Genomic DNA, 20,800 nt, shown 5'->3' on the forward strand with positions numbered 1-20,800 from the left:
AGTCTTGAACAAAGAAGACTATGCGGCAATCTGATTCAAACATTCAAAATCCTAAAAGGTATTGACAATGTCGACCCAGGGGACTTTTTCGACCTGAAAAAAGAAACAAGGACCAGGGGTCACAAATGGAGATTAGATAAAGGGGCATTCAGAACAGAAAATAGGAGGCATTTTTTTACACAGAGAATTGTGAGGGTCTGGAACCAACTCCCCAGTAATGTTGTTGAAGCTGACACCCTGGGATCATTCAAGAAGCTGCTTGATGAGATTCTGGGATCAATAAGCTACTAACCAAACGAGCAAGATGGGCCGAATGGCCTCCTCTCGTTTGTAAACTTTTTTATGTTTTTATATAGTTTTAAAAAACAATAAAAAATAACGTTTAAAATGTTGTAATACATTTATAAAATAAAAATATCTGTGCTTACGCCTTTCGTAAGAACCTGCTTCATTATGTGTACCAACGAGTACGTTTATCTCATCTCTGCCAGAAAACAATCCTAAATTATTAAATCACAGTTGGAAATGTAATTACAGTATTATCAGAATTAATATAGGTTATTACCATTATTACTATTTGCTTCTGGTAATAGTCAACAGAGTTTATGTAACATTGTATTACACTTACCCGTTTCCCGGATTTTTACATTTCACAAACTGGTTAGGAAATGTCAAATCACTTGGTTGTGGACTTGACAGAGGTCTGCAGTGAGGGATTGATTACTCTAGTCTTCCGGATCAGCTGGTAAATATCAACTACAACTCCCAAAAGCCTCTGCTTCATCCTGGTATTTTTGTCTCTCTTTATATGGCTGCCGTTTTTCTCTGTGTTGTATATAGAGCTAAATATAAGGGGTTTTGACTTTGCACCAACATTGTATTAATTATTGAACTTGAACAATGTTTAAAAAAGCGAAGAGGGTAAACTTCAGGCGTAGAAATGAATCCGACGAGGAGGAAAAAGAAGAGGAAAAACAGTCGTTGCCGCAGCTTCAGTTGCTGCAAGAACAACCACAGCCATGCGGGGCCGACGATGAGCCTTCAGTCCGATGTGCTGTAATCAACAACCCTGAGATTATCGCACACTTTAATGTCAGCAAGGATATGAACTATGGAAATGGATTTCAGACTAACACAACGAGGATGAACTTGAAGGAAAAGAAGAAAAGTAAAGAAAACAAAGATGTGCCAAAAGCGAGTTTGCTTAGCTTTCACGACGAAGAAGGTAGGCTGGAATCAAGCCTCTTTTATTAATTAATGTGTGGGTGGGTACATTTACAATAGGCTCTACTAGATACAGTAGTAGAAAACTAATTATTAAGTGTTTATTTTTTTAAGCCGCCACTAAAACAAATACCGGTGTATGGTCAGAGAGTAGTAGTACATCTTCACATTTTGGTTTTTAACGAGTACGGTAAGTGCACCTCGCACCCACAGTTAGTTACTTTTAGAAGTCCACGTTAATTTTTGTAGTTGCACATGTGTGACATAAAAAGGCGATGGTTACAAAATACTGTACATCGTTACTGGTATATGCCTACAGTGCATGGTGCAGTTTTACGTTGTCGCAGTGTTTCGGCCAACATTTTTTTTTGTAATTGTGGCTTAAGGATCTAAGGGCTGCTTTAAGACATGTATTGCTACGGTTTACAAATTCTACATGTATTGGCCAATACTTGCTGCCAAAAAATATTATGCACTCAATACAAGTCAGAAAGAGCTGCAAGGTACAGTATTATTTTACACATTGATGATTATTGATGATGTGTACTAAGAATGGAGCTGCATGGTACCAACACAAGTGCAAATGGCTGGTTGTCCAGGGCATATCTCTGGGTACAACACCAAGAAAACACAGCCAGTCATGTGGGATAGTGTCTCAGTTAGAAGTGAAAAATGTAGTCAAAAACATTCTGGTCACTCAGTCTTCATACAAGTGGATGTAGTGCAATCACAATAGCTTCAGATCATGCCTGGCATAAGCAGAACATGAGTCTCATTCATTCTTCTAGACATCTTATATATCAGCTCTTGCTACCACAAGTTGACAGTGAGACTAATTCATAAACCCAACAAATCTGTGCAGAATTATTATTATTATTATTATTATTATTATTATTATTATTATTATTATTATTATTATTTTAAATCAGGATTTATGGTTTTAGACCTTAAATTTAGTATTCCACTTCCTGCAGTCTGCTGTATGTGAAATATGTATTCACATAATATGGAATATGCCATTCCTGTGGCATTTACTGTTACATGCAACTTTGGTAGTATGCTGAATTTTGAGCCTGGGTCGTTGTATATTCCGTCCAATCGTTGAAACGAAAAAAATAAAACGGGAAAATGACTTTTTAATTTGAGCATAGAAATAAAAAAACAACCAAAAAATAATTTAATTTAAGTTTTTTTTTCATTTTCTGATTTGAAATCTGAAATAAAAACAGACTTGAGCTTGTTTAACCATTTCAGATATTGCTTGCTGCAATCAAGTATTTGAAAGAAAAAAAAACAATGAAACAAATAATACTCCCTTTATCAATTGATACATGGAGTATTATTTGTTTAATTCTTTTTTTAAATGTCTCATTCTCCTGGGTTCTCATCTTAGATTCAGGATGGCCCAGAAGTGATTGAAGTATTGCTATGGCAAGAGTAGAAAAGTGAGCTCTCAGAATAAGCATTTGTATTTGAAGTTCCTCCATTTTATTAAAAAAGTTGTCCTCTTTCATTGTAACTGGCTTATTCCCCCTTGAAAACAAATGCTTCCATTTTCCAGTGTCGCACAATTGTTAATCTATCCCATTTGTTTGCCTGAAACCATGTTCATATTAGCCTACCTTTCCAAGGCACAGCTGGTAGTGAACTGACATGCATTGGAAAATGCATGTTGAGTGTAGTAGAATAGACAATTGATAAATGTAATTCATTTATTTCAAACATTTGATTGAAAGCAAAATCTTTTTTTTTTTATTATATATAATGACCGGAAAAACACACATTTTTGAAGATTCACATTTTGTATTTCTCTGATCAAAATGAAAAAAAAAAACCCAATAATGGTCAATTCCCATTTATTTTTTTAGTTCAAAAAGAAAAAAAAAATATTGGAAGAAATATACACTCACCCACTAGTAATTGGTGTGCATTAGCACTGGCTCTGGGAGAATCCCACCAGTATGCTACATACTGCAAAAGTGACTTGTGTATTTGGAATACACCTCTTAGCAATAGAGGCATATTTGGAATGTGAACGATCAAATGCAGAATATTGAGTTTATATTGTAAGTAGCCTAATTGTGGAGTGTTGTACTGTTTGACCTTATGTTATTTGTCAGGGGTGCTGTAGTTTTGTTTAATAAAAATAAAAAAACACCTCCACCACGCATTTCTTATTAATCCTGTCTTGTGTTTTAAGAGAGTAGCATTTATACTTTTGTTGTGTACTGAGATTATTTATGTTGTGGCTCTCGTACCCTATCTTCCCTACCAAATTGGAAATGAAATATGTAGACCGTGGCTATTAAGTTGAATCACTGTATTAGTGAAGTGGGGCATACAGCAACAGAGATCATTTAGTAGACAACAGTAATGGAGATCTGCCTAATCTTCCTTCTCTTTTCATACACATGAAGTTACATCCCACTCGCTAAACAATCACGCACGGTTAACTATGACCTGTTCCTGTGCTTACACAATTACTCCCTCTCCTCCTAAAGAAATGACCTCATTTAAACAATGCAAAAGTCAGTCTTTTGAATTTATTTATTTTAAGTGCAAGTAGTTAAAGTCCTAAAGTTTCCTTAATTAACTAAAAGTAAATGAGTCCAACTTGTACTTGGTCATATGACGAGGCATTCGTCACTGTCGTCCTGAGCGTGTGGGCGAGCCCGGTGGCTGTCTGTCTAGGAGGCAGCTCTGGAGACAGATTGAAGGAGATGTCTGCACCTTGACAAAGACCTTGTGTTGGTCAGGTGCACCATCCTGTGGCTGGTAGAGTGTAGGCAGTTGGTCAGTATGTGGCAAGAGTCCTGCTAGAGCAGTCAAAGATGGTGGAGCTGTAGCTGCTGGAGGCAGTGTTCCGTGATCCATAGGAGGAGCAAGGTAAGGATTCCGGTGGTTGTTATGGAGCACGTTTTTATTAGCCTTAGGATTGGAAAGATCTTGTCCATCTTCAAAGGTAAGGGGTGAACAACGTTGAATGGGCCGAGCCATTGAAGAGCAAGTTTGTGTCGTCGTTGGGCTGGATCGTTTGAGGACCAAGTCCCCTGTATTGTAAAGCATGTGCTTGAGGTGCTTGTTGTATTGAGCACTGTGTTGTGTTTTCACACGGTCACTCACTTTATCAGCCTCTTGGAATGCAAGCTGCAGGCCTCATTCAGGGAAGCTGCATGCTCCCCTGGTGTGCCAGCCAGGTGTGGAAGAGGTCATGGGAGCCATGTGATCAAAAAGACAGGGGTGAACTCTGTTCTTGCATGAGTTGTAGTGTTGTGAACCCATTCAATCTGATGGAGATGGTGATTCCAATCCGTTCCTCTGTTGAACTGAAACTTTGCAAACTAGTCTTTTTTATGGTACATTTCACGAGCTTGTCACGCTGCAGGGTAGTGTTCTGCGATACCTCATTTAGGGAGTATCGATATGGTACCATGCACAGTATCATGATATTCAATACTATCGCGATACTTTGGATCTTATGTCCATTACATGTTAAATGGCTGTCAAATTCAATAGTGAAAACTTCAAATTTAAGCATTATATTCAGTGTTACATTTCTAAAACAAACATGCCAGTAATGTAGTCTTCCTTTTACAGTGCCTATAGAAAGTCTACACCCCCTTGAACTTTTTTCACATTTTGTTGTCAGTGCCTCAGAGTTTCATGCATTTAAATGAAGATTTTTTTCCACTTATCTACACACCATACTCCACACTGTTAAGGGGAAAAAAGGTTTTATTTAGAAAAAAAATTATATATTAAAAATACAAAACTGAAATCATAATTGGATAAGTCTCCACCCCCCTGAGTTAATACTTGGTGGAAGCACCTTTGGCAGCAATTGCAGCTGTGAGTCTGTTGGGACCAACTTTGCACACCTAGATTTGACCATTCTTTACAAAACTGTTCAAGCTCTATCAAGTTCCTTGGGGAGCGTTGATGGACAGCAATCTTCAAGTCATGCCACAAATTTTCAATTGGAATTAGGTTGGGTCTCTGACTGGGCCACTCAAGGACATTTACCTTTTTGTTCTTTAGCCACTCCAGTATAGCTTTGGCTGTGTGCTTTGGGTCGTCATGCTGAAAGGTGAACTTCCGTCCCAGTTTCAGCTTTCTTGCAGAGGGCGGCAGGTTTTCCTCAAGGACTTCACTGTACTTTGCTCCATTCATTTTCCCTTCTATCCTGACAAGTGCTCCAGTCCCTGCCGATGAGAAACATCCCCATAACATGATGCTGCCACCACCATGCTTCACAGTAGGGATGGGGTTCTTTGGGTGATGAACTGTGTTGGGTTTGCGCCAAACATAACGCTTTGCATTTAGGCCAAAAAGTCATAATTTTAGTTTCGTCAGACCACAAGCCTTTTTGCCACATGGCTATCTAATCTACTGCATGAAGTGCGCTTGTTTGTTGTTAACCCTTTTCCTTTCTGGTTCTTTTTTTTTAGATGATATTGAGGTTTTCAAGGTGAAGAAATCAAACTACAATAAAAAGATAGTGAAGCAACTAAAGAAAGAATACAAGGAAGACCTGGAAAAAGCAGGCGGCTCAAAGCAGGATCCAAGTACTGCAGGTGATGGTAAGCCCTAAAATGTTGCATTATATAACCTAGTCACACTAACTAAATAGTCAAGTGAAGGCCAATCACATGGTTTCAATGCATGGTGATCACTAAGGATACGATTTTGTCACGGAGGTCACGGAAAACGTGAAAATCGTGAATTTTAATAAAAGTCAGTGACATCTTGGAAATTAATGTAAAACACATTTGGTTAGGCACTTCCTTTATTTCCTTTTAAAAATGCAGTATGTAATGCACTGAAAATACAAATATGCGAGTATCTGTAAATTGTGTGGTTGTGTATGCACCCAGCATTTACGTGTAGCTATGTAGGTCAGCGAATGAGATTTCTATTTTGTAGCTGAGCGAGCATGTAAATGAACACAGATCGGATGGTACTGTAAACTCTCGGTTGTGATCTTCATGTACAGTGCTTGTTAGTTAATTTTGTTTAAACAAAAAAGTGGGCTTGCATCTTTAAAAAAATTCAATTAATACTTACATTTTATTTATTTTTCATACAATGTATGTACCCAAGTAGTCTGTTGAAAATAAATACTCGCTTTCTCTAAAACTAAACATTGCTAAACAAAATACTTCAGACTGCCGTTGAACTTATTATTATTATTATTATTATTATTATTATTATTATTATTATTATTATTTCCTGCAAACTTTAGATAAAACTAGTCTTTTTCTCGTCTTTGTGATGCTGCACTTCTTGGACACTGTGCCTGCCTGTGTGATTTGACTTGTCAGCTCCCTGTTTTGTTTTTTTTATATTTGCTTTTATTTTTAAAGTGGGTGTGCTCTGTAGGTTACTCAGAAACAACTGATTTTTAAACGTCTCGTTCTTATTATTGAAGAATGTTTACATACGATTTCATTTTGAAAACACTAAATAAAAACAATTATTTGACATGCTGATTTTGTATATATATGTACATTTACGCCAGACACGCACAGAGAAATAGAAACGCAGTTTATTTCGGACCCGGTCTGTTTCGCTACGTGGATGGTGTGAAAGCCTGCATTGTACAGTATTAGGGGGAAAAAAATGTTGGTGTGAAAGGACCTTTTAACTAAGTTTTGTACTCTAAAGCAGCATTTAAACTTGCCAGCAGTCAAAAGCAATAGTCTTTTATTATTGGTTTTGGTGTACTATTTAAAAGCTCCTTGTGTGTTGATGTAGCTAAACCTGTGAATTCTTGTGTTTTTTTCCGCAACGTGAAATGTACAAAAAATCACTGTGCCAAAATCGTATCCTTGGTGAAAACATATTATTTAGGTAGTGTTCTTTAACATGTTGATGCAATCCTTTTGATCTTTTAATTGATTTGTTTGCCAACATGATTTGTCAAAGGAAACCAAATCACTGCATTTTTGCCAATTTGACTTACATCTGAATAAAAATATAACATGCATGTGTAAATGTTTACTTTGATTGGGTGGGGGACTATGGAACAGGAAACAGGCGTGATCTGGATGAACTCTGTGTGTGTGTGTGTGTGTGTATGTGTGTAATTTTTATATATATATATATATATATATATATATATATATATATATATATATATATAATAATAGTATATCGCAATGTTTCATTCTGCACACTACTCCTTAAAGATTGTTAGTTTATCGACCTCCTAAACAAAATCTTGACTTTTCTAAATGAGTTCTCTGCTTTACTTTCTTTTTTATGTCTCAACTGAAAGTGTACTCGTTATGAGTGACTTTAATTTACCTTCCCTACCAACGTCTTCCATGGTGGCTGAATTTAACTCTTTATTATCATCTTTTGATTTCATGCAGTTTGTTTCTGTACCCACTCATGTTTTTTGCCCATGGTCTGACTGTTTCTGATTTTTCTGTCTCTGACTTGGGTCTTTCTGATTTTTCGATCGATTTCATTCCTCATTATATAGATAGATAGATAAATACTGGATAATCAATTCAATAATTACATTTTTGTAATGTGCATAGTTAATAACATTTATTTAAGTTTATCAACGAAACTGCACCAAAAACCCTGCCTTGCTATTTACAGTAGTTCTGCCACAGACAAGCAGTGGGCGTGCTTTTATTTTCTTGCTCGTGTTAACTAGCATCTGATTTGCTGGTCCCATCCTACCAGCGAATCTGTTCTGAAAATACTTGGTAGGTACGTCCCTCTTTGTGTTCTCTGTATATACAAACAAAAAACAAAAAAGCGCGCTGCCTTGAATCCAGAACAGGACAGGCGTGTCACCCCCGCCCCCCTCCTGAAGCTACCCAGGCGTAATTACCCCTCGCATTCAATTGTTGTGCACAAGCTTTTACTTAACAGCAATGATATTAAAATAATAATGTTGTGGGAAGAGGCATGCACCGAAAATGTGTGGTGCAATCGTCGATATTTCTCAGATTATATTTTGTGTGCCCAATTAATAATTTGCTATTTTGAGGCTTAACTGACAGCCCTAATCGATTGCATTTAACTCTTAGGAGTTAAATGCAGTTGATGCGTAGAAAAGCTGATATTTATAGACATAGGTGGTAATTTATAGAAAGCTACAGTGCCATGAAAAAGTATTTGCCCCCTATCTGATTTTCTGCATTTTTGTACATTTTTCACATTGTATTTTGTCAGATTTTTTTGTGGGTTGTAGTAGTATATAGAGGGAGTCTGAGAGAAAAAATGACACCAAAGTTTGGTGCTACTTTCATTTGTTTGGTGTGCAAGGTAATCAAACATGCAATCTTCAGGTGTGAAAAAGTTATTGTCCCCCCTAGTTAACTTAACCCAATTTAAAGGGATAATTAGGGTCAGCTGTTTTACTTTGGTTAACAACCAGGCCTGATTTGGGCCATCCCTGCCCAATATAAATCTGACTAACTTTGGCCCTTTACCATCAGAGTGAAGTTGTCAGCACACAGGTTCTAGAGGCACATCATGCCACGAACAAAAGAAATTCCTGAAGACCTCCGGAAAAAAGTTGTTGATGCCTATCAGTCTGGAAAGGGTTACAAAGCCAAGGCTCTGGGGCTCCACCGAACCACAATCGGAGCCATATTGTCCAAATGGAGAAAGTTTGGGACAGTAGTGAATCTTCCCAGGAGTGTCCGTCCTGCCAAAATCTCTCCAAGAGCAAGGCGTAAAATCGTCCAGGAAGTCACAAAGAACCCTAGAACAACATCCAGGGATCTGCAGGCCTCTCTCACCTCGACTGGGCAAAAATGGGATTCATGGCAGAGTAGCAAGGCAGAAACCATTGCTCAATAAGAAGAACATGGATGCTTGTCTCAAGTTTGCCAAAAAGCACCTGGATGATCCTCAAGAGTTCTGGAACAATGTTCTATGGACAGATGAGTCAAAACTGGAACTTTTTGGCAGACATGGGCCCTGTTATGTCTGGCAAACGAAACACTGCATTCCACAGTAAGATCCTCATACCAACAGTCAAGCATGGTGGTGGTAGTGTCATAGCTAAAAAACTAAATATACCACTTACCACTATTGGGGCAATAATTAAGAAGTTCAAAACCACTGGAACAGTGGTAAACTTGCCTGGTAGAGGATGCAAGTGTATCTTGCCCCCACACACAGTGAGGCAGGTGGTTCGGGAGGCAAAGGGAAATCCAAGGGCCACAGTTGGAGAATAAAAGCCTTTACTGAGAGCAACCAACAAACGTAAGCCCCTGGAGTATGCTAAACGGCATTGGCACTTCGATTGGAACCGGGTGCTACGGTCGGATGAGACAAAAATAGAGCTCTTTGGCCACGCACACCAGAAGTTGGTTTGGCGTCGAAAGAAGGATGTGTGTGCAGAAAAGAACCTCATACCTACTGTAAAATATGGCGGTGGATCTTTGATTTGATGCATCCCAAAAGTAGACAAATCTAAAACAAAATGGCCAAAATGGTTTAATAGATCAATTAAAAAAAATATTCAGCAAAAAAAGGCACTTTTCAGAGCGTTTAAAAGGGAACAAAAACAAAGTACACAGAAAGTGTACTTGGAACTGCAAACACAAGTCAAAAAGGAGGTTAGCAAGGCCAATAAAAATGTGCATTATAAATATCATATGGGAGATACTGAAATTGAAGAAGGGAACTATGAAAAAGACCTAGGAGTTTATGACTCAGAAATGTCTTCATCTAGACAATGTGGGGAAGATATAAAAAAGGCCAACAAGATGCTCGGATGTATTGTGAGAAGTGTTGAATTTAAATCAAGGGAAGTAATGTTAAAACTTTACAATGCATTAGTAAGATCTCACCTAGAATATTGTGTTCAGTTCTGGTCACCTCGTTACAAAAAGGATATTGCTGCTCTAGAAAGAGTGCAAAGAAGAGCAACCAGAATTATCCCGGGTTTAAAAGCCATGTTGTATGCAGACAGGCTAAAATAATTGAATCTATTCAGTCTTGAACAAAGAAGACTACGGGGCGATCTGATTCAAACATTCAAAATCCTAAAAGGTATAGACAATGTCAACCCGGGGGACTTCTTTGACTTGAAAAAAGAAACAAGGACCAGGGGTCATAAATGGAGATTAGATAAAGGGGCATTCAGAACAGAAAATAGGAGGCACTTTTTTACAGAGAGAATTGTGAGGGTCTGGAACCAACTCCCCAGTAATGTTGTTGAAGCTGACACCCTGGGATCCTTCAAGAAGCTGCTTGATGAGATTCTGGGATCAATAAGCTACTAACAACCAAACGAGCAAGATGAGCTGAATGGCCTCCTCTCGATTTTGTAAACTTTCTTATGTTCTTATATCTATAGTTGTAGTCAAAAGTTTACGTACCCCAATGGGAATTTTATAATTTCTAGAAATTATTTTGTAGCAAATGTTTTGCATTTGTGGATGAGGAATAAGTTACAAGAAGTCGATGTCTACAGTTATTAATTGCAGCAAAAATGCCAATTCAAGATTATTCATTCCCTTTGATGCTATGATAGTATTGTCTACAAGTTGCTAGAAATTTAAATATGAAAATGCAGAACCTAATTCTAGAAAAGTCTAGAAAATGCTGGATTGTAGGTGAACATACTTGGAGAGTATAAGGCATAGGATGATTTGCTGTCATTACCAATAAGTCAATATGGGGAAAAAGTAAAGAGTTATCTGAAGACCTTAGGCAGAAAATTATTTATTGTCATAAAGCTGGAGAAGGATACAATAAGATTTCCAAGCATTTGAGTATCCCAATTTCAACTATTGTTTCTATTATCATGAAGTACTCGGTCTGGAAGAAAGAAGGTTCTTTCACCAAGAACAAGTAGAAGAATTGTGAGGAAGGTTATTAACAATCCGAGATTGACTGCCAAAGATATTCAAAGTGAATTGGCTGCAAGTGAGGCTGTGGTTTCCATTTCAACCATAGTCGAGTATTGCATGGTGAAGGTCTCAGTGGTCGCAGGCCAAGGAAAAAGCTCTTAGGAAAACATCACAAGGACAATTGCTTAAAGTTTGCAAAACGGCATTTGAATGATGGATACGAGTTCTGGTCAAAGATTTTTGAGAAGAAACCATGAACGAGCTATTTGGTCATGCTGATAGTCGTTACGTTTACAGAAAGTCTGATGAGGCTACAAAGAAAAGAACACCGTACCTACTGTCAAGCACGGAGGTGGTAATATCCTTCTATGGGGCTGTTTTTCCTCTAATGGCACAGGAAATTTAGTTCCAATACATGGTCAAATGGATTCCATAGTGTACCAATAGATATTGGCCAGTCATCTTAAACCCTCCTCTATAAAAGTTGTTTTAAAGCGCAACTGGACGTTCCAACACAACAACGATCAAAAGCACACATCAAACTCTACTTCAGAATGGTTAAAGAAGAATAAAATCAAGGTTCTGGAATGGCTTAATCAAAGTCCCGATCTAAGTTTGATTGAGAATCTTTGGTATGAGTTGAAGGCTGTGCACAAGAGAAGTCCTCGGAATTTGAATGAACTGCAACAATTTTACGTTGAAGAAAAAAAAAAAAAAGAAATTATTAAAGAATTATGCCAAAAGCTCATTGACAAATATCCTAATCATTTAAAAGAGGTTATTATTGCTAAAGTTGCCTCAACTATTGTCAGTGTATGAATACTTTTGAATTAGCATTTCTGGAGTTTTGTAAATCTATTTCTTGTAATTACCCCCACCCCCTTACCCACAAAAGCAAAACTTTTGCTACAAAAGATTTTTCCTATAATTCTTTGTTTGAGAAATTTCTAGAAATTATACATTTCTATTGGGGTATGTAAACTTTTGACTACAACTGTGTAAATGTATATAAGAGAAGTACCCTACTCAGCTCAGTCCAGACGGTTGTCATGCTGATGCGCTAGGTATGCTGCACTGTGGTTGATCCCCTGGAGCCAGCATTTCAGCTGTTGTGTGTGCTGATGCACCAGGGTGGCAAAATAGGCTGATCACTGGAGCCAGCTTTAGACTTCAGCCATCAACACCAGGCAGAAGGATATCTACATCATCAGATGGAAGTAAACGCAGATGGATCACATTAGTTTACAGTAAAAGAAGCTATGTCTTAGTTGATGCTTATCTTGTTGAGAGCCGAGTCCAATATTAGCATAAAGTTTTAACACCAACTCTCGTAATGGAAATCATTTTATATATATATATATATATATATATATATATATATATATATATATATATATATATATATATATATATATAAAATATAATTATATATGCTGTGTGTGTGTGTATATATAAAGACGTGCTCAAATTTGTTGGTACCCTTACAGCTCATTGAAATAATGCTTCATTCCTCCTGAAAAGTGATGAAATTAAAAGCTATTTTATCATGTATACTTGCATGCCTTTGGTATGTCATAGAATAAAGCAAAGAAGCTGTGAAAAGAGATGAATTATTGCTTATTCTACAAAGATATTCTAAAATGGCCTGGACACATTTGTTGGTACCCCTTAGAAAAGATAATAAATAATTGGATTATAGTGATATTTCAAACGAATTAGTTTCTTTAATTAGTATCACACATGTCATTCAGCCTATTTAAATGGAGAAAAGTAGTCACTGTGCTGTTTGGTATCATTGTGTGCACCACACTGAACATGGACCAGAGAAAGCAAAGGAGAGAGTTGTCTGAGGAGATCAGAAAGAAAATAATAGACAAGCATGGTAAAGGTAAAGGCTACACGACCATCTCCAAGCAGCTTGATGTTCCTGTGACAACAGTTGCAAATATTATTAAGAAGTTTAAGGTCCATGGAACTGTAGCCAACCTCCCTGGGTGCGGCCGCAAGAGGAAAATCGACCCCAGAGTGAACAGAAGGATAGTGCGAATGGTAGAAAAAGAACCAAGGATAACTGCCAAAGAGATACAAGCTGAACTCCAAGGTGAAGGTACGTCAGTTTCTGATCGCACCATCCGTCGCTTTTTGAGCGAAAGTGGGCTCCATGGAAGAAGACCCAGGAGGACTCCACTTTTGAAAGAAAAACATAAAAAAGCCAGACTGGAATTTGCTAATATGCATATTGACAAGCCACAATCCTTCTGGGAGAATGTCCTTTGGACAGATGAGTCAAAACTGGAGCTTTTTGGTAAGTCACATCAGCTCTATGTTCACAGAGGAAAAAATGAAGCTTTCAAAGAAAAGAACACCATACCTACAGTGAAACATGGAGGAGGCTCGGTTATGTTTTGGGGCTGCTTTGCTGCGCCTGGCACAGGGTGCCTTGAATCTGTGCAGGGCACAATGAAATCTCAAGACTATCAAGGCATTCTGGAGCGAAACGTACTGCCCAGTGTCAGAAAGCTCTGTCTCAGTCGCAGGTCATGGGTCCTCCAACAGGATAATGACCCAAAACACACAGCTAAAAGCACCCAAGAATGGATAACAACAAAACATTGGACTATTCTGAAGTGGCCTTCTATGAGTCCTGATCTGAATCCTATCGAACATCTATGGAAAGAGCTGAAACTTGCAGTCTGGAGAAGGCACCCATCAAACCTGAGACAGCTGGAGCAGTTTGCTCAGGAAGAGTGGGCCAAACTACCTGTTAACAGGTGCAGAAGTCTCATTGAGAGCTACAGAAAACGTTTGATTGCAGTGATTGCCTCTAAAGGTTGTGCAACAAAATATTAGGGTAGCGGTCCCATCATTTTTGTCCATGCCATTTTCATTTGTTTTCTTATTTACAATATTATGTTGAATAAAAAATCAAAAGCAAAGTCTGATTTCTATTAAATATGGAATAAACAATGGTGGATGCCAATTGCTTTTGTCAGTTTCAAGTTATTTCAGAGAAAATAGTGCATTCTTCGTTTTTTGTGGAGGGGTACCAACAAATTTGAGCACGTCTGTATGTATATGTGTGTATATATATATATATATATATATATATATATATATATATATATATATATATATATATATATATATATATATATAAAAATTAGGGCTGTCAAGCGATTAAAAAAAATTAATCGCGATCTAATCTCACGATTTAAAGAAATTTATCTTAGTTAATCTCGGTTTTAGTCGCATATTAAATTGTTTACAATTACTACATCCATCTAATTTTAAATTTGTTTTATTACTAATGCTATTGTTTTATTATCCTTAACTGTAAATAAAATTGTTTAAAATGTATTTCTTTAACCAGGAAATTTACCCATTGAGACCACCACCAAAATTTACTAGGGGCAATAATTTAGAAATTACAAATACAACCAACACAATAAAATGCGCTGTTCAAGCTTGATCAGCAGCATACAGAGATCAGAAAACATAATACATAGGATATCTATTTTTAAGTGTGATTGTGAACTGAAATAATTTTTTTTTTTTTTTTAAATAAAATGATAAATATGCAGCTATAGTAAGTACTTCTAGGAAATGAACTGACTGAATAGAACATAAAAAAACCCAAAAAAAAAACTATCATCATATCCAAAAACTGCAAACTAACAATTGTTAGGCTTTATATACTACACGCAAAAAAAAAAAGAAAAAAAAAGTATTATCATACTTGGCGTGATATGGGATTGCAGCGATCCTGCATTTGTCAAAACTGGTGGGTTTAATTTGTTGTTATTGTCTGTAGCAGAAGAGCTGCTAGTGTATTTTGAGACATGAAGGCGTGTTCAGCACGCAGCTGACTAAATGTACTTGTGTTTGATACTGGAACTCACTTTGACAGTATCGAAGTAAGCGTATTTCTGTCCAGTGAGCTGTCAAAAATATAAATCCCATTCATTTTTAGTGCTTTGCTCCATTAAGCAGTTCAGTGACTAATTTTCTATTTAAACAATAACTGCACTCAGACTCTCAATACAATGTTGCCAGGATTGGCCGGGATTGACGTACAGTGTGCTGAAAGGTTTAATACACAGCAATGCGATTAACGCGTGTTAAAATAATTCTCTAAAAACATTTACGCGTTAATTATTATTATTTATTTATTTATTTATTTATTTATTTCTTAGCAGACGCCCTTATCCAGGGCGACTTACAATTGTTACAAGATATCACATTATTTTTACATGCAATTACCCATTTATACAGTTGGGTTTTTACTGGAGCAATCTAGGTAAAGTACCTTGCTCAAGGGTTAGGGTACAGCAGCAGCAGCAGCAGTGTCCCCCACCTGGGACTGAGCCCTAACCACTACTCCACACTGCTGTAAATTGTTAAAGCATGTTGTATATTGGTCAATTAACATGCCTGTAATAACAGTTAATCTCTCCTAGTCATCATCCTAGTTGGAGGAGTCCTCTTTATTACTTGACATCTCGAAGACAATGACTCCCACTTCTTTGAAAATGTATTTTCATGGATGACTTGATCTGGCAGTAATGTTTTTGCTTGTCTTTTCTCAGGCAGTCACATTCCTGTTTGTTGGCGATTTTTAATACATGCACCACTTTACTCAAATTTCAGATGCAGGCCATTTGAGAAAAATGTGGTTTTAAAAAGTGTTGTCTTAAATTAGAAGGAATATGGTATATAATATTCTGAAAATAAGCACCCGGGCGCTATTCCAAGCAAATACTGTGTGTCTGTGTCTGTGTGTGTGTCTGTCTGTCTGTGTCTGTGGTGTGTGTGTGTCTGTGTGTGCGTGCGTGTGTGTGTGTGTCTGTGTGTGCGTGTGCGTGTTACAGTGGTAAATGATTTCACATCACGATACAAGAAAATGGCGATGTCATGCTAAATGGTGATCTCATCTGGATCTAGAACTTAGTTTTTTTTTTCTTTTAGTAATTTTAAGGAAATTAACAATTGTATTAATGCCATCAATAACAGTATATAATAAAATTTCAAAGGAAATATACATATTTCACTGAATTGCTGTAAACCTTCAAAAGTAGTGCAATTGTACATGTCCAGACAGTAAATGGACTACAACACAGAATACTTTAATTTCATTGAATGATGTTAAATTAACCACTTCTGTACTGCCAGATGTAGCTGTTATGTCCTCAAAAACGCTCGCTCAGTGCTGCCGAACGTGCCAGATACGTCCTAATTTAAAAACATGTTTTTAAAATAAAAAAAATAAAACTGGATTGCCTTTTTTCATTCAGGATTGATCATCTAGAAGCTTTTACAGATATGTGGTCAGTGGTTCTAATTTCATGGTTACAGTGATAAACATACCTTTGATTTTTACACAGTTTTTAGACCTAATTTACAGTCTGCTTTGAATGCTAGCGCTGGCCAACACTATGAATGCATCTAGGGCAAATTTAAAATAATCTGCATGTAATTTTTGTTTCTCTGCAATGAGGATCGATAATAAAGTTTTCCATTGATTAGGAGCTGTGTTACCAGCTTGTGCTTCGTGGAATTAGCTTTGCAGAGAAGCACCTGCATTTCTCTGCAGTGTACTGCATTCTCTTTTGTTGATATGACGATACAGAAAGACCCTCCTTGTAATTGTTGGTTTCATTGTATTTTTGTGACCTTGTCCATTTAAAAAAAAAAAATAATAATAATAATACATGGGAGTTGTGGATAGGTCAGACCAGATGCTGGAGCTGTACAGTGCTGCAGGAAGAGCATGGCATGGTATAAGAAGCTTGGCATGTAGCCTACATGGTCCAGATCTCATTGTACGCCTACGTAGTGTACCTAAGTATGGCACCAGAGCCACCGCTCACATTTCTTGAATTTCAGACCTCTGTAATTTCCAGCCTTTTGTTCGATTACACAAGGAGTACCAGAGACTGAAAGATCAGTAACTGTGGCAAGGCTTAGTGAACGGCATTTTATATGAACGCTGCCACAGTCCAGGAGAAAATCCTATCCTCAAAAAGGTGCCATGTATACGGGCATACGGAGGGATACACGGTACTACTGTCCACGCTGTCCCTGTCAGCCAGGTCTCTGTTTGGAGGAGTGCTTTAAAAAGTACCACACAGTACATGAGTACTTGAATGACTAAATGACTAAATAAACCTTCAAAACAAACCAACGTAACCAAAGGTAGTGAAAAACACTTGGTTTTATTTCATGCAGCAACACTACCTTGGGCTCCAGAAGGATTATGGGTAACAAACCATTGAAGGGAGATGTGATGTTACCTGTTTCTAAAAACCTTATTTGTGCAGATTCAGAAAATGTATAGTTATGCCAGGGTATATCATTCTTTGGTATACTGGGCACATAACATTGGGGTGGGTGCTAGAGGCTACAAAGTTCAAAGTAGGAAAGTCAGAGTGGCCTGGTGTCAGTCTAGGGCATGTAAATGTGCACATATTGGATATCTTTGAACTCTGCACACTCCGATTCAGAAAATAATATACTTTTGCCTGGGTATCTTATTCTTTGGAGGCATAGTGGGCACATGAATTTGGGGTGGGTAATAACACTACGGGCTGCATAATTCGAAGTGGAAAAGTCAGTGGTCTGGTGTCAACCAGAAAAAAAGTAAGCAGACAAATGGTTTTTGATTCAAAAACACTTTAACCCTTTGTGGTCCATTTATTCAGCGCGCGTCAGGTCCAATTTATTTTCACACGCACAGTTTATTTTAGACGTGCTGTTTTAAAAGTATTTTTTTTCACAATTAAACAGGTTTAAAAGGCACTGCATATCAACAGGACACTCAGTACTGCATCTCCAGACCCACCCCACCCCTCATTCGCTGTTTTTTTCACATACCTCTTTATAGTAGTGCATACCGATAAATCATCTCCTGATCACTCGTTTTGTCGCCAAACTCCTCAATAATGCGATCCAAGTCATTATGTTATTACTATAACATCTCCAAAAAGCTCTGCAAATGTCTGTGGTTTTCTTTGATCGCTGGATGCGGAAGCAGCTATCTTGTTTGTTTATGTCCCTGTTATCTCTGTGATGCCAGGGCTGTATCTGTATTCATGAGAGACGCCTCTTTTTTTCGGCTTCTCTCGGCTTCTCTCGGCTCCTATCGATCTCACAGCCATTGAATGGTTTTCTCGGCTTTTTCCGGAGAAAAAACGATTAGAGACCTGTTTTTTGCGTCTTTTTGATGATGTCGGACAGGGTCCGACCATAGGACCGCAAAGGGTTCATATACAAGAAAGCCATACCTCCAATACAATCATATCAGCACAAGATTTAACACTAGAAGGACCGGAGATATACTCATACCTAGAAGCCCCGCAGCAGTCTTTCTGACGGCTGTATTCAAAACACTGTAAATAGTATAACGAACGGAGATGGTAATTCTTTTTTTTTTTGAGTATGTTACATAAACATCTGAAAAACCGAAGCATATATATATATATATATATATATATATATATATATATATATATATATATATATATATATATATACAGTGCCTTGCGAAAGTATTCGGCCCCCTTGAACTTTGCGACCTTTTGCCACATTTCAGGCTTCAAACATAAAGATATGAAACTGTAATTTTTTGTGAAGAATCAACAACAAGTGGGACACAATCATGAAGTGGAACGAAATTTATTGGATATTTCAAACTTTTTTAACAAATAAAAAACTGAAATTGGGCGTGCAAAATTATTCAGCCGCTTTACTTTCAGTGCAGCAAACTCTCTCCAGAAGTTCAGTGAGGATCTCTGAATGATCCAATGTTGACCTAAATGACTAATGATGATAAATAGAATCCACCTGTGTGTAATCAAGTCTCCGTATAAATGCACCTGCACTGTGATAGTCTCAGAGGTCCGTTTAAAGCGCAGAGAGCATCATGAAGAACAAGGAACACACCAGGCAGGTCCGAGATACTGTTGTGGAGAAGTTTAAAGCCGGATTTGGATACAAAAAGATTTCCCAAGCTTTAAACATCCCAAGGAGCACTGTGCAAGCGATAATATTGAAATGGAAGGAGTATCAGACCACTGCAAATCTACCAAGACCTGGCCGTCCCTCTAAACTTTCAGCTCATACAAGGAGAAGACTGATCAGAGATGCAGCCAAGAGGCCCATGATCACTCTGGATGAACTGCAGAGATCTACAGCTGAGGTGGGAGACTCTGTCCATAGGACAACAATCAGTCGTATACTGCACAAATCTGGCCTTTATGGAAGAGTGGCAAGAAGAAAGCCATTTCTTAAAGATATCCATAAAAAGTGTCGTTTACAGTTTGCCACAAGCCACCTGGGAGACACACCAAACATGTGGAAGAAGGTGCTCTGGTCAGATGAAACCAAAATCGAACTTTTTGGCAACAATGCAAAACGTTATGTTTGGCGTAAAAGCAACACAGCTCATCACCCTGAACACACCATCCCCACTGTCAAACATGGTGGTGGCAGCATCATGGTTTGGGCCTGCTTTTCTTCAGCAGGGACAGGGAAGATGGTTAAAATTGATGGGAAGATGGATGGAGCCAAATACAGGACCATTCTGGAAGAAAACCTGATGGAGTCTGCAAAAGACCTGAGACTGGGACGGAGATTTGTCTTCCAACAAGACAATGATCCAAAACATAAAGCAAAATCTACAATGGAATGGTTCACAAATAAACATATCCAGGTGTTAGAATGGCCAAGTCAAAGTCCAGACCTGAATCCAATCGAGAATCTGTGGAAAGAACTGAAAACTGCTGTTCACAAATGCTCTCCATCCAACCTCACTGAGCTCGAGCTGTTTTGCAAGGAGGAATGGGCAAGAATTTCAGTCTCTCGATGTGCAAAACTGATAGAGACATACCCCAAGCGACTTACAGCTGTAATCGCAGCAAAAGGTGGCGCTACAAAGTATTAACTTAAGGGGGCTGAATAATTTTGCACGCCCAATTTTTCAGTTTTTTATTTGTTAAAAAAGTTTGAAATATCCAATAAATTTCGTTCCACTTCATGATTGTGTCCCACTTGTTGTTGATTCTACACAAAAAATTACAGTTTCATATCTTTATGTTTGAAGCCTGAAATGTGGCAAAAGGTCGCAAAGTTCAAGGGGGCCGAATACTTTCTTAAGGCACTGTGTGTATATATATATATATATATATATATATATATATATATATATATATATATATATATATATATATATATATAATATATGAACATTTACAAATCAAAACAAGAAATTGTAAGTAAATAAACATTTGAACAGACATCGGTTTACAGCATACATACATATTTATCGGTTTATTATCAGATGCGCAAAAGCAACTGAACAACATAGATAAATAAACTTAGAAGAAAATGTTTTACAGAAGCGCACAGCACAAGAAGTTATAAAAAAAGTCTAATTTTCTTTTTTTTTCGACAAAATGGTATTCCTTTTCCTTGAGTCTAAGGCTGTTCACGATCAACACAGATAATGCACTTTTCCATGCCGCCTTTCTGCACAGGGCACAGTTGTTCGAAGTTTTATTTTTATTGCACTTGCCAACCTGGCATTGGCGGCTCTCAGCGAGGTTGCCAGCTTCAGCTGTGGGTACACGCTTGGCAGTTTCTCTCTGTTCCAAATGCTTCTTGCGAAGTTCCTGTGCGAACTGTAAAATATATTCTCCTTGGTAAATTCTTCTCCGTGCATTCTTTGTAAAGTACCCAGGAGTTGATGGCTGCTA

The 20,800-nt window shown here is 37.7% G+C and overlaps 1 protein-coding gene across 2 annotated transcripts in view; it reads left to right on the forward strand.

Moving 5' to 3' along the window:
- The first annotated feature begins 772 nt into the window (after positions 1-772).
- The window catches only part of LOC117405867 (PAX3- and PAX7-binding protein 1-like), a 40,960-nt gene continuing 20,932 nt past the window's right edge, over positions 773-20,800 (forward strand). Inside the window, exons 1-2 of one of the 2 annotated variants that reach the window (XM_034009316.3) lie at positions 773-1,225; positions 5,673-5,804. In XM_034009316.3, coding sequence (XP_033865207.2) covers positions 901-1,225; positions 5,673-5,804 — 457 coding nt within the window. In that variant the 5' untranslated portion in view covers positions 773-900. The remainder of the gene's footprint in view (positions 1,226-5,672; positions 5,805-20,800) is intronic. The other variant, XM_034009317.3, reaches the window with a different exon arrangement.

Source organism: Acipenser ruthenus, chromosome 9 (assembly GCF_902713425.1).
Source record: "Acipenser ruthenus chromosome 9, fAciRut3.2 maternal haplotype, whole genome shotgun sequence".
Classification (NCBI taxonomy): domain Eukaryota; kingdom Metazoa; phylum Chordata; class Actinopteri; order Acipenseriformes; family Acipenseridae; genus Acipenser; species Acipenser ruthenus.